Here is a 23,158-nt window from a genome sequence, read left to right on the forward strand (position 1 = left end):
TTTTGACATGGATGCATATGAATATATCCATGGGGAATTCTTACAACTCTAACAACAAAAATTGTCACTTTCATATGTTCCTTTTCTTCTGGTCAATGTGGGAAAACTGGAAGATGTGGAGATTCTAAACATAAGTAAGTCAGAGACCAGGAAAGTTAACTAGATGTTCAGGAACAAAATGTCCGGTTTAACTCATGTCCTTATTTCCTTCCAATCATAAAGTCATATGTAAGTAAAGATCATGAATTTAAAATTGTGGTTAGTCTTTTATCTCAACAGGGTGCATATATATAGCTACAAGAGCCTCTACTAGCGACTGCATCAACTATTGTTTTTTGTATCTGCACATTAGAAAATGAAGTCCTCAGTGTCATGTGCCATGTTCTTCCTTGGTCTTCTGCATCAACTATTGTTTCTTGTATCTGCACATTAGAAAATGAAGTCCTTAGTGTCATATGCCATGTTCTTCCTTGGTCTTTAAATCAAGTTATCAGTGTTCCATCCATGCCCTACTACCTGAGTGATAGAACAGTGGGTGTGTAGCCTATCTACTTTGGTTTTCATTTGGAACAGGTAGATAGAATATTTACATTAGAGATTTATTTTTAATATGAAACTAGATAATAAACTTATATTATATGTGAAATTTTCAGTTTTGTTTTCAACAGCTTCATTTTCTCTGGTTGCTAGGGATCACTTAGAGTCTTTGGCAGAAATGAATAATACATTACAGTCCTGATTCTCACTCACCTACCATCACCTGAGTGCTGTTGATTCCTACTAGTGCAGAAAAGAAGAAATATGGATGTAACAAATCAAACAGTGGTGACAGAGTTTATTTTTCTTGGATTTCCAGGCTCCTCCGCACTGCAGCTTGCATTATTTGTGATGTTTCTCACTGTGTATTTGCTGTCTTTCATGGGAAACACTCTCATAATTTTCCTTATTCTGATGGATTCCACACTGCAAACCCCCATGTACATTTTCTTAGGAAACCTGTCCTTCCTGGAGATCTGGTACACTACGGCCACAGTACCTAAGCTGCTGGCCACATGTATCACAAAGGTTGTCACCATTCCTGTTGCAGGCTGTATTGCTCAGTACTACTTCTTCTTCTCCCTGGGAGCCACTGAATGTATCTTGCTGGCAGTGATGGCTTATGACCGGCACGTGGCTGTATGCCGTCCTCTACACTACTCGCTTCTCATGAGTGTTCAGATTTGCAGGAGGTTTTCAGCGGGCTCTTGGATTGGGGGCTTCATTGCCCCTCTGCTACCCACCATACTCATCTCTCAATTGAACTTTTGTGGCCCACAAAAAATCAACCATTTCTTCTGTGACTCTGACCCTATCTTTAAACTCTCTTGTTCAGATACATTCTTGGTGGAGGCCTTGGGTTACACCTGCAGCTCTGTGGTGATTCTCAGTTCTTTCCTTCTCACAATGAGCTCCTATGGCAACATTGTGGTCACAATAATTAAGCTGTCTTCCCAGGAAGCTAGGAAGAAAACATTCTCAACCTGTGCCTCCCACCTCACAGTAGTTACTATCTACTATGGCACCATAATCTTTGCCTATGTCCGCCCTCCTGCCAAGTACAATTTCACAATTGGCAAAGTTGTTTCAGTGTTCTACTGTGTGATCACCCCATTAGTCAACCCTCTCATATATACCTTGAGGAACAAAGATGTAATGAAAGCTTTCCAGAAATTTGTAGCGAAAAAGAAATTTCTATTAAACAGAAACATGCATGAGTTTTGAGAAGGCAACAATTAAATTCTGTTTAGAGGGAAGTCTCAGACTCATTTGCTCATGGTAAGTATTTGAAATTAAGAAATGGAATTCTGATATACCCACCTCTGCATATTTTATGTTTTGTGTTGAATTATACTAAAAGTTATTTATAACTGTTCTATTTATGATATTTAATACAATACCACGGTGATAAATGGAGTGAATATTTAAAGGGATTTTTGCCAATAAGCTGTTCACAATTGGTTTATTCCAAACAATGAATATTTTAAAATCTTATACCTGGACAAGAAAACTAGTCATAAAATCTGTGTTAAATGAAGCAGTGTTTTTCCATCTGAAAGTCTTCTGGAAACTAAATAAAAGTACATCAAAATACATTTAATAATCATTTATTAAACACATATGGTGAACCAGACACTATTTTTAGCTTTTACAATTATTTGTTAACATAGGCACAGCTGTAGAATCTTACCAGAAAAAGATTAGATAAATACAATTTTTTGACAATGTGAAACTATAAAGAAATAGATATAAATAAAATGAATAGAACTTAAAATATTAGCAAGAGTACCATGAATAAAATATTGTAAAAGGCTTAATGAGATAACATAAGAATGGAATATTTAACAAGTTCTTAAACCATTAGATTTTTATACATGTTCAAGTGGATAAGAGTTCAGCAAAATTAATTTAAATGCTACACACCCACAATATTAGCCTCTGAGGATACTGAAGAAGGAAACTCATGATTTCACTCAACATAGTACATTCCCTGTTCATGAAAAAAGGAAATGAACCAATTTTATTTTGAAATAGATAAAAAGGGACTGCAGGCTTTGCATTATTTTTTATGATTTTTTTCATTGTATATTAAGAAGCTTTATGGTTTTTATTTTTCTAGTGCAGTTTAGGAACAAAAGAGATGGCAAGGTGATGGATGAAGCAAATTACAAGCATCTTTATGGTGAATGTTCACATGACTTACTCCTTCTAAGTGTGAGAACTGCGACTAAGCATCATCAGAATGACCTAAGAGAATGCACAATATCACCCTAGACACAGAAAGAAAATCTGCAGTGCAAAAAATCACCAGCTGACTGCTACCCAGAGTGAATCTTGAGAACCACTGCTGTAGGCAATTAAGAGACTATAATAAAGTAATAGCTTGTTGCACAGTTCATATTTGAAATCTTTCTTGAACTCAGCACAAAACCTTTCTGGAATACATAAAAATTAGAATTATATTTTAAAAAATACAAAAATGAAAAATATTTTCTGCTTTTTTATGTATTTATTCATTAAAAGTTTTATGCATACATATAATATGTCTGGTAACACTCACTACATGCCCACCCTTGGCTTTTCTTCTTCCCATTCCTAACAAAGTTCTCTTTAGTGAAGAAGTGCCCACCCACATCCAAGTCTTCTTGTTTGGACATAATGAGTTTATCCAGGACCTCTGTGTGGGCACGCATGTGGAGCTATCTATTTGAACATGGGCAATTCAAACAGTGACCATGCCACCGAAGACAATGAGTGTCCCTCCCCTTGAAGCCCCCTACTATCAATACCAGCAATGGAAGGTTTCAACCTTCATGAGACCCTCCTGACTCTATGAATATTTACAGGCTCAGTCTTGGGCAGACCTCATGAAAGCAATAGTAAATGCTATGAGTTCACAAACACTGTGACCTTTTCATGCTTTTAAGACAACACTTCAGGATCCTCTTCTTCCTTATTTCTTGGCTCTTCCATTCCTTCTATTACCTCTTTCACAGTGTTTCTTGAACTTTCTAAGCAGTGTTATGGGTACCCTTTTTAAAACTGAAGACTTAAAAATAACTTGTAGTTTCTTGATGAGCTGTGAATCTTGGCTTTAACTGTTCATAGCAAAATTAAGCTTCTTTGATCAAGGATCAGGGCACCATGGGTCTTGTTATAAGTGTAAATATTTAGCAGGTAATTTGTTATGTCCATTTAGAAAAATGAAAGGAGTAGGTTCATCTTTAGGACCTACCATTTTCCCAGTTATGGGTCTTTGATCAGGTTGATCATACAAGGTCTGAACTTCTCAGTATGCATTCAGTTTCAAATACAATCAGAAAATGGTTGTTTAATCTCATATTGGTCTTGCCATTATTGTACTCGAAGGCATATCTTAACTTTCAAGTTTATGTTTCAACATGTAAAATTCATAGCTAGTAAACACAACTATAGCTGACTTTTACCAAGTTTTTATAGCAAAAGCTTCATATTTTTCTTTTTTTTCGTATTTTATAATTTAATCTAATTTTTCATATCAGCCACAGATTCCCTTGTTCTCCCCCTCCCGCCCCCCCGCCCCCCCGCCCCCACCTTTCCCCAAGCCCACCCCCCATTCCCATCTCCTCCAGGGCAAAGACTCCCCTGGAAATTGAGTTCAACCTGGTAGATTCAGTCCAGGCAAGTCCAGTCCCCTCCTCCCAGGCTGAGCCAAGTGTCCCTGTATAAGCCCCAGGTTTCAAACAGCAAACTCATGCACTGAGTACAGGACCCGGACCCACTGCCTGGATGCCTCCCAAACAGATCAAGCCAATCAACTGTCTCATTTATCCAGAGGTCCTGATCCAGTTGGGGGCTCCTCAGCCATTGGTTCATAGTTCATGTGTCTCCATTTGTTTGGCTATTTGTCCCTGTGCTCTATCCAACCTTGGTCTCAACAGTTCTCGCTCATACAAACCCTCCTCTTTCTTGCCAATTGGACTTCTGGAATTCCACCTCGGGCCTGGCAGTGGATCTCTGCATCCAGGTTCCCTCAGTCATTGGATGGGGTATTTAGCACAACAATTAGGGTGTTTGGCCATCCTATCACCAGAGTAGGTCAGTTCAGGCTGTCTCTTGACCATTGCCAGCAGTCTATTGTGGGGGTATCTTTGTGGATTTCTGTGTGCCTTTCCAGCATTCTGCTTCTTCCTATTTTCATGTTGTCTTCACCCATCATGGTCTTTTATTCCTTGTTTTCCCTCTCTGTTCTTGATCCAGCTGGGATCTCCCGCTCCCCTAATATATTTCTGTAAACATTTGTCAAGACAACCTTAAATGTAAGTGTGATATTTAGGTCCCCAAATACCATCATCTCTTCTAACACATAGTTTCCATCAGAATATCAAAATTACATGAAAAGAATCTCAAAAATGCATATAAAATGATAAAAAGCTATTTCTTTTTATCATCCCACCTAAAAATAGATTATTTTATCAGTGGTAGTAATTTATTTTCTAGAATCAGATTCTTGCATTATATCTAATTATACCCTGCATTATAACCATTGAAATTTACTCATTTTTCTATAACTCACTTAACTAATATTTTCAACAATATATTTGGAAATCAGATTGACTTATGAATTTCTTTTGTTATGTAGCTACAAAACTCCATGAAAGTACTTATATTTTAGATTATGTTAGTTGGAGAAACCTGAATCCATATTCTCAGGCCAGAGAACTCATATTTGACTGAATAATAATCTATGTCTTATTTCCTTTGTGGTAAGGGATATATTCTGCCTTGATGCATTTATACAAGCAGTAGCAAATGGGATATGTTTGTATTTGTCATTCATAAATACATAACATCTTAATTTAAAATTATTTTAAACACATTTGATTAGATGAATATTCTCCTGTTGTGTACATTTACAAAATCAATAATAACATTTATACTTTGGATAATATATTTGTTCTCATGAGTTTTTTTTTTAAAACATTTCAGTGGTGAACTTCCATTTAAACGTGTGCCAATACCTCTGATTATATCCTTGAAGCTTGAATTGTGGACTACATAGAACAGAATTCTGAACTCAATTATGTCCATCCCACTTAAGAAAGATAAAACCATCCTACTCTTACTGATTTAGTAACAAATCCTGAGTACTCAGAATTGCCATTACCATTGAATTAACATACAACAAAACTAACTCCAGTTTCTTCCACATTCTTTTCTAGTGAATCTCCTTTAGTACGAGCAACACTAGAATATGTTGTTTCCATGCTTTTCATGTCTACTGTTTAGGGAACAAAACATTGTCCTCAAAGGTCAGTTTCTTTCCCATAGAATGACTTTCTGAAGTGTCCTTTACACCACAACCAAAGCAAATATTTCACAATGTCAATTGTGATTTACAGATACAAATGTCTATCTTTCTTCAGGAATATAAGCCAATATGATTTTTATGACCTAGAAAAACTTTGTGATAAGATATCATGACTATCATTATAATTTGAGACAGAAATCTTACATTGTGACTAAGGCTGTCCTTAGGGTGGCAATTGTCTTACATCAGCCTCCCAGGTGCTGTAATTACAGGTGCAAGCCACAATACCAAAGTTTTTTTTTCCTTATGTTTGTTCTTTTGCCTAAGTGAAAGTGCTCTTGAGTGTCCTGTTTCATGTATGGGTCATGTTCTTCACACAAGTCACTTCACATGCTGTCCATGCTCATGGGAAACACTCCTTTTCTCCCCTTCTCTTCCATGCATGCATGAGAGCTATGATTCTTTTACTTGAGGACCTCCTCTTGGATGTCAGTTTCCTGAACAGCCACCCCAATCCCTGAAAAACTCAGAGCTCGAATCACCTATGTGTAATCACCAGGTACTTGCCAGTTAACCTTGTTCAACTATAACTTCACACTTTCCAAATGACTATCTGACTGTGCATTTATATCATACTATTTTATTTTATTTTTGAGAATAACTTATGTCACATGTTTAAAAAAATCAAAACTATATAAGAAGAGATATATCCAGACATTTTATTTTTTCACCTGTTCTTATATTTCCTTCTTCCAGTTAAACAATTCAAAGTATTTTCTTAAATTTTAAGAATTTTAATTTAGTTCTTTGTTGATATTTTTCTGAGTTTTAATTTTAAGAGAAAACTCAGAAAAATACATATATCAGAATTTAAATACTTTCTACTAAAATATGGCATTGTATGTATACAGATTATGATGTGATTGTTATTTCCATAAAATTATATATTTGAAGAATATTCAATACTAAGCTAAAGAGATTTTTGTATTTCTCACTTTTTATCATGCAAAATATTCTATATTTTATATATTTTACATATTCCTCCAACATTGAATAATTTTCCTTCTACTATTTAGTAAAAAGATTAAACAATGAAAATATTACACACACACACACACACACATATTTGTATATGTAAACAAACATGACCTAATACAGAAAGAAAGAGAAAGAAAGATTCTCAAAACTACAATTGTTTGTCTAAGAGAAAATACATTAAAGCTCCAACAGGAGGCTGATTAGATGGCCCAGTTGGTACAATTATTTGCTTATAAGTATGATGAAACTGAGTGTGAATCTCCAGTACCCACAGAAAAAGTTGGACATGGCCATGCCACATATGCCAATTAACCCAGTTTGCAGGAAGATAGAGATAGGAGACCTTCTAGAACTTTCTGGCCAACCAGCTTAGCTAAAACTCTTTAAGCTCCAAGTTTACTTAGATACACCATCTGTGGGAAAACAGGCAGTTAGTGATTAGGTATACCCAATTTCTCTTTTTAGCCTTCACATGAACCCCTATGGTATGCATGCATACACAAACATGCAATAGGAAACTGAATTTTTAACAATCTCATTAACATGAGCTGAACATGAACCACTGCAATAGACATGTTTAAGTGGAGGGGCAAAAAAACATGAGGCCTCAACCCTATAAAAAGAACTTCATGAAACTGAGGAATGCTGAGTGGGAGCAATAGTCTTCCCCTGCCACACCAATTCCAGTGTCGTCTGTGTGACATGAACAATTATGTCAATAATAGTGGATGGGAGATATGTATCCCATGGGACTAAGCTCCCTGAAGTTACCTGACAGAGTGTCCGAGTTATGTTTCCTTCTCAAAGAAGATGTACTCCACAGATCATGGGCTCCATGGGCTGTGGGTTCTGTATAACTGCTTTCCTGATAATGTTTTAATTAATCTATGAAGCACAGCCAAAATTAATGAATGCTTGGTATGTGAACTATGGAGGAAAGGGGAAGCTGGACATGGATCTTATTCAGATATAGCAGAATGAGCTATTCCTTAAAGAACCCAAGCTGCTTGATAAAGAAAGTATAAAGTTTCAGGTACTTCTAGGGAATAAATACTCACCCACTAGGAATCCTTTGGAAATCCAACTAAAGTGATTTATGGCAGAAGACATTATCTCATAGGAGGCAGATGGTGGGCCCCTCTGTTGAGGAAGTTCAACGTGGGAAACTTAAGGACTACAACAGAACCCCTTTCCCTTACAGGTGTAAAAGTACAAGAGTCCATACTCCGGCAGGAAAAAGGTTTTATATTAAAAGAGATATATGATGAAAGAACTGAAGAAAGACTTAGAGAGGGTCTGTAGACTCCAAATTGGCTAAGTGAGTCATGAGAACCAGAAAAGTAGAAATGTATAATAAACTAGAAAACTGCTGAGATAAGATAAGGGACACAGCTGCAACCACAAGAAGTCTACACAAGTCTAGGGACTGTACTAAGTTTAGAAACCACAGACTGCTCTTTGGGTCATAAAGTTTTTGTGTGTGAAAGGATATGTCTAGAGCCGATTAATAATTGTGTGCTTGCTGTTTTTTAAAAGATGATATAATTGAAATATTGCGAAGCTCTTGTTGTTCCTTGTATGACTTGATAGTTTTCTTTTCTGTATATAAACTACTGATTTACAAAAGTAAAATTGCAGAAGATTCAAACCACTTCTGAGTGTGTTGTCTGTCTGTCATTTGCTGAATCCTTGCCTTCCTGACTACCCAAGCCCTGGTTCTCCTATGGTCATGGTACCCCTGGTGGGCCAGTCCGTGACATTCTCCAGAGAAGAACACAACAATTGGCTAGATAATACCAAATTGTCAGCTCTGAAAACATACATACAAGCAATATTATACAAACTAAGCAGGTCATATTTAGGAATATGTATGTATATACATATTCATATATATATATATATATACAGACTCATATATATATATATATATATATATATGACAGCAATTAATGAAAAATAAGGTTGTGAATTAAAAAGATAACTAGAAGAAGTACATGGCATAGTTTATAGAAAGGAAAGAAGAGGAGGAAATTATGTAATTATAATCTCAAAAATGAAAGAAAAAATAAAACCTTTTTACTTCCAGTAATAGTTTCACAGAAACAGACATCTAGACTCCTTTCCAAGTGATAATTTTTGTCACATTTTCTTTTAATTTAAGAAATTTTCATTAGATAAATTCATGTTGGATCATTAGTATTTCATTAACATAAGTGTCCTACAGACACTTCAAATTTTTATTTATTTATTTTACATCCCAACTACAGTAAGTATCCACTCGCTCTTCTTTTTCCATTTCCTCTCCTCCATTCTCTGACTCCCCCCTCAATCCACACCTCTTCTATTTCTGTTCAGAAAGGAGCAGGCCTTCCACATGTATCAACAAAGCATGGCATATCGAGTTGCAGTAGGACTAAGGACTTATATTTAGCCTGGACAAAGCAATCTAGTATGAGGAATACATTCCCAAAAGCTAGCCAAAGCATTAGGGACAGCCCTTGGTCCCATTGTTAGGAGTCCCACAAATAGGCCAAGCTCTACAGCTTATATATAGAGGGCTTAGTTCCATCCCATGAAGGTTTTCTGTATATTATTTTTTGACTCTGAGAATTCCCATGAGCCTAGATAATTGTTTCTGTGTGTTTACTTGTGGTGTTTTTGACCCCTCTGGCTTCTATATTCCTTCTTCCCTCTCTTCAGCAGGTTTCCCCTAAGTCACCCTAATGTTTGGCTGTGGTCTCTGCATCTGTTTCCATCAGTTACTGGATGAAGGCTCTCTGATGATAATTGGGGTATTCATATATCTGATCACAGGAGAGGGACAATTCAGACTACATATCCACTATTGCTAGTAGTCTTAGCTGGGATCACCCTTATAGATTCTTGAGAATTTCTTTTGCATCAGGTTTCTACTAGACTCAGAAAAGCCCCACATTTCTTATAATCTATTTCAGTACTCTACTTCTCAATCCACTTCCCAACCATATCCCTCAAGTCCCATCCCCACTTGCCCCTAGTCCACCCAGGAGATCTCTTCCATTTCCACTTCTCAGGGAATTCCATGCGTCCCTCTTGGGCACTCCTTGTTGCCAAGCCACTCTGGATCTGGGAATTGTAGCATAGTTACCCTTTATTTGCAGTTAATATCCATTTACAAGTGAGTACATACCATGTTGGTCTTTCTGATTTGGGTTACCTCACTCAGGATGATTTTTTTCCTAGTTCAATCCATTTGCCTTCAAATTCTATAATGTCATTGTTTTTAGCAGCTATTTTAATAATCCATTGTGTAAATGTACCATATTTTCTTTATCCATTCTTCAGATGAGGGGCATCTAAGTTGTTTACAGGTTCTGTATATTACAAATAAAGCTGCTATGAACATAGTTGAGCAAGTGTTCTTGTGGTATGATTACCACAAGAATGTATGTGGTAACATCCTTTGGGTATATGCCCAAGAGTGATATAGCTGGGTCTTGTGGTAGACTGAGTCCTAGTTTTCTAAGAAAATATCATACTGATTTCCAAAGTGACTGTACAAGTTTGTACTCCCACCAGCAATGGAGAGTGGTCATCTTGCTCCACATCCTCTCCAGCATAAGCTGTCATTTGTGGTTTTGATCTTAGCCATTTAGCCAGGTGTAAGATGCAATCTCACAATCAGTTTGATTTGCATTTTCCTGATGACTAAGGATGTTGAACATTTATTTGAATTTTTAAAAATTTCCCTGCCATTTGAGATTCTTCTCTTGAGAATTTTCTGTTTAGTTTCCTATACCATTATTTAATGGGATTATTTGATTTTTCAATGTCAAGTTTCTTGCATTCTTTATATATTTTGGAGATTAGCCCTATGTCAGATGTGGGGAGGGTGAAGATCTTTTCCCATTCTGTAGGCTGCTATTTTGTCCTATTGACAGTGACCTTTCTCTTACAGAAGCTTTTCAGTTTCATGAGGTTCCATTTGTTAACTGTTGATCTTAGTGTCTATGCTATTAGGATTCTGTTCAGGAAGCTATCTCTTGTGTCAATGTGTTCAAGACATTCCCCCCTTTTCACTTTTATCAGGTTCAGTGTACCTGGTTTTATTTTGAGGTCTTTCTTCCATTTAAACTTGAGTTTTGTTCATGGTGATAGATATGGATCTATATGCATTCTTTTGCATGCTGTCTTCCAGTTAGACCAGCACCATTTGTTGAAGATACTCTTTATTTTCCATTGTATATTTTTGGCTTTTTCATCAAAAATCAAGTGTCCATATGTTGTGATCCTCAAGACTATACAGTAGGATGTCAGCTGATAAAGCAGAAGGAATCCACCAGAATTAATGCATTCTGATGGAGGCGATCCATTTAGAAGACGCTGAGAGTATTGCCTTTTTTATTATGACTATTCTTACAGTTAATATCTTGTGTAACCATAGTTCTCCCCTCTTTGAGTGGAACCCATCCCCCCAAAAGACCCAGCAGTGTTAAATTACAGGGCACATTTTTCCCATGTGCTAGTATACTGGATGACTTCCTCACTCCAGAGGACCTTCAGTGAGAGAATCTAGTCACATAGTTAATGGCCTTGATTAATACAGCCTAATCCCTGCTCTGTTTCCTGAAACAAACATTAGAACATAGCTCCCTGTGATTATCCCCTATTTGGCAGGACATGTGGCCAGGAAGGGGTCTTTCAAATAGATCACATTTGAGATCTTCAGAGGTAAAGAGGTGTCCAAACTTGCTTGATTCCTAGTGTGTCCTGATAATGGAGAGTGAGTGCCCTAAATTCGCCCACAGCTGACTTGGGAAAGTACTAACCTCCAGTTCTACCCTAAAAGCTATTAACTCCCTACACCAATCCTCATCCTGTTTATTGATACAGAATTTTAACCTAGGAATGTAGTCTCACAAATGAACTCCCCTTCTTAAAATTTAAAGCCTCCTAAATCAACTTTTATGTCTCTTAATGCTGTCCAGGCATCTTTCTCACCACGCCTTCCTGGGATCAGAAAGATGCTGAAGGTGTCACTCGGGATAACTCTGCTTCTTGTTCCTGAGAAAAATTCTAGCTCTGTAACTTCCTGATGACCAGACAATTGCCTTTGTTTTGTGTGTGTATATAAACTGAAAAACTTTGCCCCACAGCAACATTAATAAAGAAATTGACATGAAGAAATATGGAGTGAGATTTTTTTCACCCTCATATCCCTTGAGCCTTACACTGGCAGTAGCCTTCCATATGATCCCTGAGAAGGTATTGAGGCTAGCTCTCAATAGCTCCTGATATTCATAGGTATGTGGATTTATATCTGGATCTTCAGTTTGATTCTGTTGGCCATTTTTTTGATTTTATTCCAATACCATCCATAGTTCTGTATTAGAGTTTAAAACCAGGGATTGTAATACCTCCAGAAGTTCTTTCATTGTACACAGTTGTTTTAGCTATCTTGGGTTTTTTTTTCCCATATGAAGTTGATTATTGTTCTTGTAAAGTCTGCAATGAATTGTGTTGGAATTTTGATGGTGATTGCATTGAATCTGTAGATTGCTTTTCATAAGATGACCATCTTTACTATGTTAATCCTATTGATCCATGAGCATGAGAGATCTTTCCATTTTTTTGATACTTCTCCAACTTCTTCCTTCAAACACTTAAAGTTCTTGTCATTCAGGTCTTTCATTTGCTTGGTTAGAGTTACCTCAAGATATTTTGTATATTGTTTGTGGTTATTATGAAAGGTGTTGTTTCTATTATTTTGTTCTCAGCCTTTTCATCATTTTTATATAAAAGGGCTTGTGGATTTTTTTTTAGTTTATCTTGTATTCAACCATTTTGCTAAAGGTGCTTATCAGCTGTACAAGTTCTGTTGTAGAATTTTTTGGGTCTCATATGTAAACTATCATGTCATCTGCAAATAACCATACTTTGACATTTTCTTTCCCAATTTGTATTTTCTTCAGTTGTTTTATTGCTCTAGCTAGAATTTCAAGTAGTATATTAAATATATATTGAGAGAGTCGACAGCCTTGCCTTTTTCTTGATTTTAGTGGAATTGCGTTGAGTTTCTTTCTTTTTAATTTGATGTTGGCTACCAACTTGCTGTATATTCTTTTATCATATTTGGATATGCTCATGAAATCCTTGATTCCTCTAATACTTTTATTAGGAATGGGTGTTGGATTTTGTTAAAGATCTTTTTCAGCATCTAATGAGATGATCATATGGGGTTTTTCTTTCAAATTGTTTATATGGTGGAATACATTGATAGATTTTCGTGTGTTGAAGCATTCCCCTATCTCTGGGATGAAGACTACTTGATTTGCTTGATGTAAACTTGGAGTTTGTTTGTCAGTATTTTTTTTGAGTATTTTGGGATCAATATTTATGAGGGAATAAGTTCTTTACTCCTATGTGAATTCTGTCCCCTGTGATCCTTCCCCAGGCCAAACCTATCCCAGCTTGTCCCTGGCCCTATTGCTCCTGGGGACCCACCCCAACCCCAGTGGACTTCTGTCACTGTGGCAGAGACCACACCAGCTGGAATGTTTGAATGACAAGTTTTTAGTGACCCTTCCCCAATCCTATGCTACTCCACCTAGCCCCACTGCTGGGCTCTCTCACCAACCCCAGATTTCTGCCAAGTGTGCCCAGGCCACACAAGCTAGAATGGTTGAGTGACCTGCAGAGGAACTGTACCCTTCCCTAGGTTCTGTCCCCAGTTATCCTTCCCCAGGACAATGCTATTCAAGCTCATCCCTGGCCTTGCTGCTGCTTGGCCCCTGCCCCTCACCTCAGTAGACTTCTACCACTGGTGTGCAGATCACACCAGCCACAATAGCCCTCACCAATAGACAAGTGTCCTGCCCTCAAACTCCAGAAGACTCCATAGACCCAGACACAGTCCATACCAGTTGGAAGAACAAATGTCAGTGGTCCACTTATTGTCCATAGTTGTTGAGAGAACAGTGCCAGCAGCTCTACTGATGGCCAGGCTGGTCCTATGTACTTCAAAAAGACTCAGGATTTAGTGGAGACCAGGACAGACCTGGAGACTCAAGAAGACTTCAGTTTTACTGGAGGCCAGAACAGATCAAGGGACACAAGCTTCCCCCAACCCAAAGCCAGTGAAGACACCCTACTTTACCTTTAGAGTCAGCAATCACCAGAACCCTTTGCCACTTAGGCAAGAAGGCAAGAAAAAAAACAGAAACTAAGGAACAAAACATCCATCCAATAAAAATAAACACAGGAATCAACACCTAGACCTAAACCATCATAAATCCAGATGCCTAAGTGCCAGTGTAAGAACACAATTAATAACAGAAAGGACAATATGTCACAATCAGAAGCTAGCTATCCTATGAAGGTATAATCTGAACATTCCAATGCAGCTGAAGTACAAGATGACCTTAAAAATAACTTTATGAAGACAATAAAGGTCCTTAAGGAGGAAATGAAAAAGTCCCTTAAAACTGAAGAAAAGACAAAAATTTGGAGGAAATCAATAAGTCTCTTAAAGAATATCAAGAAAACCTAGAAAAAACCAACAGTTGAGACAAACAAATAAAACTATTCAAGACCCAAAAATGGAAATAAAAGTCATTAATAAAACATAAACTGAGGGAATTCTGGAAATTGAAAACCTGCATAAGTGAACAGAAATTAGAGATGCAAGTATCACCAACACAATGTAAGAGATTGGATTATATTGTGTCAAGAGAATCTCAGGCATTGAAGATATGATAGAAGAAATATACACATTGGTCAAAGAAATTGTTAAATCTAAGAAATTCCCAACACAAAATAGCTAACAAATCTGAGAAATTATTAAAAAACAAACCTAAGAATAATAGGAAAGAAGAAGAATCCTTGCTCAAAGCTCAGAAAATATATTCAACAAAATAATAGAAGAAAAATTCCCAACATAAAGAAGGACATACCTATAAAGGTACAAGAATGCTGGGGTCAGCATATAATATGGCTGACGTGCTGCCAGCAGAGACTGGAGAAAAGGGGACCAGAGATTGTGGATCATCAACCCTCTGTGTGTTCCCCCCTGGATCTTCTGCTTAGCATGCCTCTAGAGGGCCAAGGTAGAAATGCCTATGTGTCCCAAGCTCATGCTTTGTGGCATGCACATGTCATGTCTTACTCCATATAAATATTTCTTGTAATACTAGTTTTTTCTTCTATCTGATCTTCATGTTCTGTGTTCCTAGATCAATGGTGATTTCTGTGATACAGGAAAGGACTGAAGTGAATTTCACAGGAAATTATACAGAGATGATCACTCAGGCTGGGGTTAAGGCAGTAATGCAGTTCATGGGAAAGAACCTGCAGCCTGGGAAAGCTTTTTAGGCTTGGATAAACTGTACTGAACATGTGGTCAACTATAACACATAGTATGATGTGTATCAACACAATGGACTTAAATTGACCATGATGAATAATTCAGTTTCTGAGGATATTACAAGGGCAGTATGTAAAACTTGAGACCCTAAGGGGTAATGGCTGAAGACTATGAATGGAGTAACATATAGAAGGGATGACAAACTAAAAGTGTGGAAACCTAGAATAGGAGGAATATAGTGGCCTCCACCAAGAAAGGGAAATGGCAACTTTAATTCAGATATTTTTTATTCCTCCTGAAGGAGTGTGGAGATAATGTGACAATTGATGGAGTGATTGCTGCAAGCTTTATTGGGTTCCTAGATTAAAAAGAGCTACCAGAAAAGTTGAGCTTCCTTTTATAGAAACTCTAAAAATTAGATTAGGTCTTCCTTGGAACTGTTGGATATAGAAGGACAGAAGTTGCTGACTTGCAGGGACAGATTTCTTGTCTGAGATCATTGTAGCCCACCAGTCATGGGGCTGTTTGCAGAGGGCTGAGGAGGAACTTGGTTGGTTACAGGGTTCTTGAGATAGGAGCAGGCTGTGTGAGAGGGAAATGACTGTCTGCTACACTGACCACTGTTCATATTTTTACCTTTTTTTTTTGCGAAATTGCATGTTGCTAGGCTCTGGGTCAAGTGCTCAGAAGATTGTATAATCATTAATAATAAAAATAGTTTATGCTTGCTTTGGTGTTAAGTCTGAGATAGTTTCTGTGTTTAGTAAAAATGATGAAGAATATATTGGTGATTTTCTAAGAATAATCTTTGGAATCATGAGAACATTTTGTATTGGGTGATTTCTGCTTTTCTTTCTGTTCCCCCCTTATTTATGATAATAAAAGATGAAGTCACCACCGCAAAAGCAGAAGCTAAAGAAGCTGTAGCAAAAGCTAAGAGAAGTTAGAGAAACTAAGAGAAGTTAGAGAAGCTAAGAGAGGCTAAGAAGAGAAGCTAGAGAAGCCAAGAGAGGCTAAGAGAGCTAGAAAAGCAAAAGAAACTTCGCAACTGCAGAAACCCGAAGTGACCTGTCAGCTTGCATGAGCATTGTCTCTGAGTCGTTATTGTGCCTTCCAGGTATCCCATCCTTCAGACCCCCGAAACTGCTGAGGCTGGTCCCCGCACAAGAAGATTTCAAAATACCAAATAGACTGGACAAGAAAAAAAAAAGTTCCCTCACCACATAATAATTAAAACACTAAACATACAGAATAAAGAAAAATAATAAAAACAAAGGAAAAAAAAAACAAGTAGCATAAAGACAGACCTATCAGAATTGTATCTGACTTCTCATTGAAAAGCCTGAAAGACCTCTTGCAGACTCAGCCAGAAAAGCCTGCAAGACCCCTTGCAGACTCAAGGAGACCATAGATGCCAGCCCAGACTACTACAACAAGCAAACTTTTCAATCACTATAGATGGAGAAAACAAGATATTTCATGACAAATTAATTTTAATCAATATCTATCCATAAATACAGCTATATAGATGGTACTACAAGTAAAACTCCAACCTATGGAAGTTAGCTTCACCCATGAAAACACAGATAATAGGTTATCTCACACTAACAAAAAGCAAAGAATGGAAACACACACACCATCAACAGTACCAACAAAAATAATAGAAATTAATCATTATCAGTCATTATATCTCTCAATATCAATGGACTCAAATTAAATTCACCAAGAAAAAGACAAAGGCTAACAAAATTGATATGAAAACATTATCTATCCTTCAGCTACATACAAGAAAGACATCTCAACATCAAAGACAGGGCATTGTATCAGAGTAAAGGGCTAGAAAAGCGTTTTCCAATGAAATGGATCTAAGAAGCAAGATGGTGTATTTATCCGAATATTCAACAAAATAGATATTGATCCAAAATTAACCAAGAGATAGATAATGACATTTCATATTCATCAAAGGACAAATCTACTAAGATGATATCTCAGTTCAATTCTGACCATCTATGCCACAAATACTAGGGCACCCACATTTGTAAATGAAGTATTACTAAAGCATAAATCACATATTAAACCACACACAGTGATAGTGGAATACTTCAACACTTCACTCTCAGCAATGGACAGGTTGTCCAGACAGAAACTAAACAGAGAAATCAGGGAACTAACAGATGTTATGGCTCAAATGGACTTAACAGATACCAACAGAATATTTCACCCAAACACCAAAGAATATATCACCTTTTCAGCACCTCATGGAACCTTCTCAAAAACTGACCATATACTACATCATGAAGCAAGTCTTAACAGAATAAAAAAAATTGGAATAACCACCTGTATTTTATCAGACCATCATGGATTAAAGTTGGAGTTCAAGAGCAACACAAACTACAGAAAACCTTCAAAATCATGGAAACAGAATAACTTTCAACCAATGGGTCAAGGAAGAAATAAAAAAAATTAATACTTCCTAGAATTCAATGAAATGAATGAACAACATACTCAAACTTATGGGACACAATGAAAACAGTGCTAAAAAGAAAATTCATAGAACTAAGTGTCTTCATAAAGAATTTGGATAAATTTCATACTAGCAACTTAACAGCATACTTGAAAGCTCTAGAAAAAAAAGAAGCAAACAAACAGGAGTAGAAGGCAGTAAATAATCAAAATGAGGAAAGATATCAATAAAATAGAAACAAGGAATCAATAAAACAAAGAATAGGTTCTTTGAAAAAAATCAACAAGATAGACAATCCTTTATCCAAACAAACTAAAAGACAGAGAAATAATATCCAAATTAACAAAATCAGAAATGAAAAAGTGAACTTAACAACAGACACTGAGGAAATTTATATAATCCTTAGGTAATACTTCAAAAACCTGTAATTTACAAACTCAGAAAATCTAAAAGAAATGGACAAATTACTTGATAGAAACTACATATCAAAATTAAACCAAGATCAATAAACAATGTAAACAAATCTCTAGCCCCTCAGGAAATAGAAGCAGTCATTAAAAGTCTCCCAAACAAGCAAAGCCCAGGAGAGGATGGGTACAGTGCAGAATTCTACCAGACTTTCAAAGAATAGCTAATACTAGTACTTCTCAAATTATCCCACAAAATAGAGACAGAACAGACATTGTGAAATTCTTTTTATGACATTACACTTATCCTGATATCTAAACCACACAAAGTTTCATAAAGAAAGAGAATTACAGACAGCTGTAGTAGTTCCATTGTAGAACTACTATCCCTATGAACAATGATGCCAAAATATTCAATAAAATGCTGGCAAACCAAATCCAAGAATACATAAAAAAGATGATCCACCCTGATCAGGTGGGCTTCATCCTAGAGATGCAGAGATGGTTCATCATACAAAAATCTATCATTATAACCCACAACATAAACAACAACAACAAAAACACATCATCATCTCATTAGATACTGAAAAGGCCTTTGACAAAATCCAACATCCCTATCTGATAAAAGAATTGGAAGAATCAAGGATAGAAGGAATATACCTAAACATAATAAAAGCAATATACAACAATCTAATAGTCAACCTCAAATTAAATAGAAACTCAACCTAATTCTCCTAAAATCAGGAACAAGACAAGACTGTCATCTGTGTCAATATCTATTCAATATACTACTTGAAGTTCTAGAAAGAACAATAAGAGATCAAAAGGAAATCATGTGGATACTAATTTGAGAAGAAGAAGAAGAAGTCAAAGTATTGCTATTTGCCGATGACATGATAGTATACATAAGAGACCCAAAAAATTCTACAATGGAACTACTACAGCTGATAAACACCTTGAACAAAGTAGCTAGATAGAAGATTAACTCAAAAACATCAGTAGTCCTCTTATATACAAGTGATAAAAGTGCTGAGAAAGAAATAACAGAAACATTACCCTTTACAATACACTTATATGTTTTGTCTGTGAAGTTTTTTCTATATTGATTTCCATATTTTTTTAATTATTTCTTTTATTTTTATTATGTCCATTGTGAGAAAGAGCTAGAAGGTTTAGAAAACATCTACTTTATATAGGGAGGAAGTATAAGCAAGTTAAAAGTTGTAGATGATGAGGATAAAGACGAGTCACCCATCATTCCTAAACAGACTAGTTCAACAAAGGAGATGGCACATGCTCCGCCCTTGGACAGCAGCAAGAGTAATCCGATGGCAAAACCTTACCTATCAAAGGCTCCAACTTGTGAAAATGCAAATTCCCTTCAAAGGAAATGACTAAAAGTAAGAATGGCATAGTGCTTCTCTGTTCAAACACAGTCATCTAGGAAAACGTTTCCCAGAGATTAGCATCAAAACCATGTAGAGGCCACTCCGTCATCTAATGATCCTAACTACAGCTGGAGCATGTAAGTAGGCTAACTGTGCAGAGTGATGCTTGGTGTCACTGGCTTTGTAAGCATGGCATAGTCAAGAGGAAGGGGAATATGGAGGCTGACATCAAAGTTCCAGCAAGATGTTAAATGTAGAAGGATGAGTGGCAATGTCCAATTATCCACAAAGAGCATCAGAAAGGCCATTGCATGCACCTAGGAAGTGAAGAGCAAGTTGCAGTGGAAATCCCAGAATGCTGGTGATGCCATAACTCTGGTGCATCTCTCAAAGAAAGCTGCAAGCATCAAGAGGGTCCAGTTTAAAAAAGAAGTCACATTGCTGGGGTTGGCAGAGCTAGATTATGGGTTGCCTTAGGCTATTGAAGCCCTCATGATACCATTATAAGTCTCAAATATCAGATATGGAGCTGCAGTATTTGGTGTTTATCTGATATTTTAATTTTGTTTTGATCCAATTTTTCTTTTGTTATGCATTCCCTTTAGAACGGGTTTATTTATACTGTTCCATTGTGTATTTGAAGTGTGCAACTTCTATTTTGATTTTACAAGGGTTCAAAATTAGGTCAGCTTGACTTTTAAAAAAGATCTGAAATGTAAACTCCTGAATAATGATGGTCCTCTTTAAACTGTGAACATTAAAAGGTAGGCTATGTGAATTTTGCATTATGAAATATATATAAAAATTTAGACACCAGAAGTATCTAAATTGTATGATGTTAAAATTGTGTGTTTGTGTGTCAAGTGGCAAAGAATGAAGCTTTCATGATTTATCATATTTTTCAACTGTGTGTGATTTAGAATGACAAAAGAAAGAAATATCCTCACATATTTGCAATGCCCTTTCCAAATAGGACTGAATGAGCTGCAAAGTGCACTTTGGGTGTAAAGGGTACTTTTCTGTTGACTGTGGTCCTTAACTGAATAATAAAGAAGAAAGAGTGAGAAGAGATCAACAGCATTTCAGCATGTGTCTTCTCTGCCTCATAATTTACTTACAATGTGACCAGCCACCCCATGTGTCTAACATAATGCTTTCTTTGTCATGATGTGTTCATACACTTTAAAAATGAGCCCAAATAAGCCTTAGTTTTCATATGCTATGTTTGTTTTTCAGGTATTTTGTTACAGCAATAAAAAAAAACTAATAACATGAATATATGGCAAGAATCCTTAGGCAAAGTTTCTGCATATATTCTAATACTTACTAACAACTATAATAATATTGTCTACAAATGTATGCTCAGAATAATTTAGAGTATATATGTTTAGTTTAATATAATCCTTATAAAAGTGTAAGATGTGTTCTTCATGATTTATTCTAGTGTATTTTCAGGGGACTGATCAGTTCCTCCTAGATAAAGGTCCAATTATTATGAGACTAATTGTCTTAAGAGAAAAGTACATAATAAGGAAGACTACTCAGAAAGCTTTTCCTTTGGGTAATCTTAAGGTTGTAGCCAAGTGAAAGTGACTTAAAAACCAAGTGACTTAAAAACATCTGTTAAAGAACTTTGGATTACACAAGCTCTTTCAAAGGAAAGCTAACCAAAATTTACAAGATGGTAAATGATCTTCTTTGTATTTGTTTTATTCTATGTTAAGAAAGTATTACAGTTTAGCACAGAATTTTGACTCTTATCAGAAGCCCAAATTGTAAGAATATGTCATGATTACAGAGCTTGTAAACATTTAGGTGATTCATCAATAATCAGAATGTTAATGTGTATAAAAAAATTTTCCTCCTCAACTGGATTGCTGGAAAATCTTCCTATATTTGTCTAATGGTCAATTCTTTTCCCAGAACTCTGAGGTATCTGGATTGTTTTAAAGTACAGATTTCAAGTTTCAGTTGATAAAAATACTAAACTATTCTGCTCCAAAATAAAGATTATATTATTATATATATCAAAATAAAGATTACATATACATAATGTAAATTAGGGAATTAGGGTAGATACCAAAGAAGTATAACTTACCAGTGGTTTTTTTTCACCTTTTTGCCTGTTTTTTGTGTTTCTTCATCCTGATTGTTGCAGTGAGCTGGCAAATGTCATCATAATTCTCAACATCCTTTTATACTTTCTCTCTGTTCACCATAGCTTCTTCTGAAATAATCTAAATGAGACCCAGCTTCAGTTCATATTACAGCTGTTCTTTCTAAAATATCTTCTCCAGTGATCTATGCCCTGTTCCATTGTCCTTTGCATTTAGTGTGAAGAGAAAAATCTTTGTTATCAGCAGCTACATAGCTAATGTGTAAGCTAAGATTGAGTTCTTTCGCTGTTCTAGAAGTTTGTTTGTTTGTTTCATATATTTTTAAAGTATTTATGTTTTGCTTTCTCCTCAAGAGAACAACCTTTCTACTGCCCCACTAAATTCTCAATTCTATCACTATCATTTAGCCACATGTCTAATATATATGCAATATTGTAGTATTTTTCAACGAAGAGTAACTCAATACCTAAACCTAGTAAGCAGCCACGTACCTACCAATAAACCTGAATACACACAGGAAAACACAGTATTTTGTATCTTACTAAAAAGTGATTCCAGAAAACATGCCATGGTAAAGAGAAATATGGAGGAAAAATTTTGATGTGGTCATTTCTCATGTTTCTTTTACAAAACATGACACCAGAAAATCCTGACATGTCTCTGCTACAAATGTGTAACTGAACAATACATTTTTTTAATTCGTCTATTTTATTTCCTTAAGATGTATCTATTTTTATTTTATGTATATTTTTTCTACATTTACGTTTGTGTACATTGTGCCTTCCTGGTTCTTACAGAGCCCAGAAATAGATGTTAGATTCCTTGTAAATGGAGTTACAGACAATTGTGTGCCACCATGTAGGTTCTGAGAACTAAACTCACATCTTCTCTAAGAGGGGCAATGTTTTTTATCTATTGACCCAATTCTCTAGTCCATCACCTTATTTTTTCTTCTCTTTGTTTTTTTTTTTTTTGAGAATATAATTTAATTACAACATTTCTCCCTTCTTTTACCTCACTTCAAACTCTCCACATATCTCTCCATATCTTTTACATTCATGGCCATATTTTTGTTGTTGTTTTTCTGATAGATACTGCATGCATAAAATATGTGTATATGTGTATATTGGCACACACACACACACACACACACACACACACACACACACATATATATATATATGGTTTTTACTGGGGAAGGCCACCACTCACATTTCTTCAGGAGATCCCAACCCTCATTTCTTTTTTTTTTTCCTGGAACTCACTCTGCAGACCAGGCTGGCCTCAAACTCACAGAGATCTGCCTGGCTCTGCCTGCCTAGTGCTGGGATTAAAGGTGAGAGCCACCATCGCCCAGCTCTCATTTCTTTTCTTAACAAACTAAGTGTTACATTCAATAGTTTAAGAGTGTATAAATTTAAAATGATATAATATTGAACAACAAATATATGTTTATATTAACTTGTGTAGATTCATTAGGATAGAGATATTTATTTGCATATATTGGACTATTTAATATAACCATCAGTGAGACTTTACAATTGCAACAACACTATTTTGCACATAAATGGAATGT

At 36.1% G+C, this 23,158-nt stretch overlaps 1 protein-coding gene across 1 annotated transcript; it reads left to right on the plus strand.

Annotated features, from left to right (window-relative positions):
* The first annotated feature begins 770 nt into the window (after nt 1-770).
* LOC114687733 (olfactory receptor 6F1-like) lies at nt 771-1,794 on the plus strand. Its single transcript, XM_028862366.1, has one exon. The coding sequence runs from the start codon at nt 802-804 to the stop codon at nt 1,759-1,761; it is 960 nt and encodes a 319-aa protein (XP_028718199.1). The 5' UTR covers nt 771-801; the 3' UTR covers nt 1,762-1,794.
* The last annotated feature ends 21,364 nt before the right edge of the window (nt 1,795-23,158 follow it).

This window comes from Peromyscus leucopus, chromosome 1 (assembly GCF_004664715.2).
Source record: "Peromyscus leucopus breed LL Stock chromosome 1, UCI_PerLeu_2.1, whole genome shotgun sequence".
Taxonomy (NCBI): Eukaryota; Metazoa; Chordata; class Mammalia; order Rodentia; family Cricetidae; genus Peromyscus; species Peromyscus leucopus.

Bases quoted from the DNA above. Each gene is read 5' to 3' on its own strand.
- LOC114687733 (XM_028862366.1), top strand. From the start codon at position 802: ATGGATGTAACAAATCAAACAGTGGTGACAGAGTTTATTTTTCTTGGA.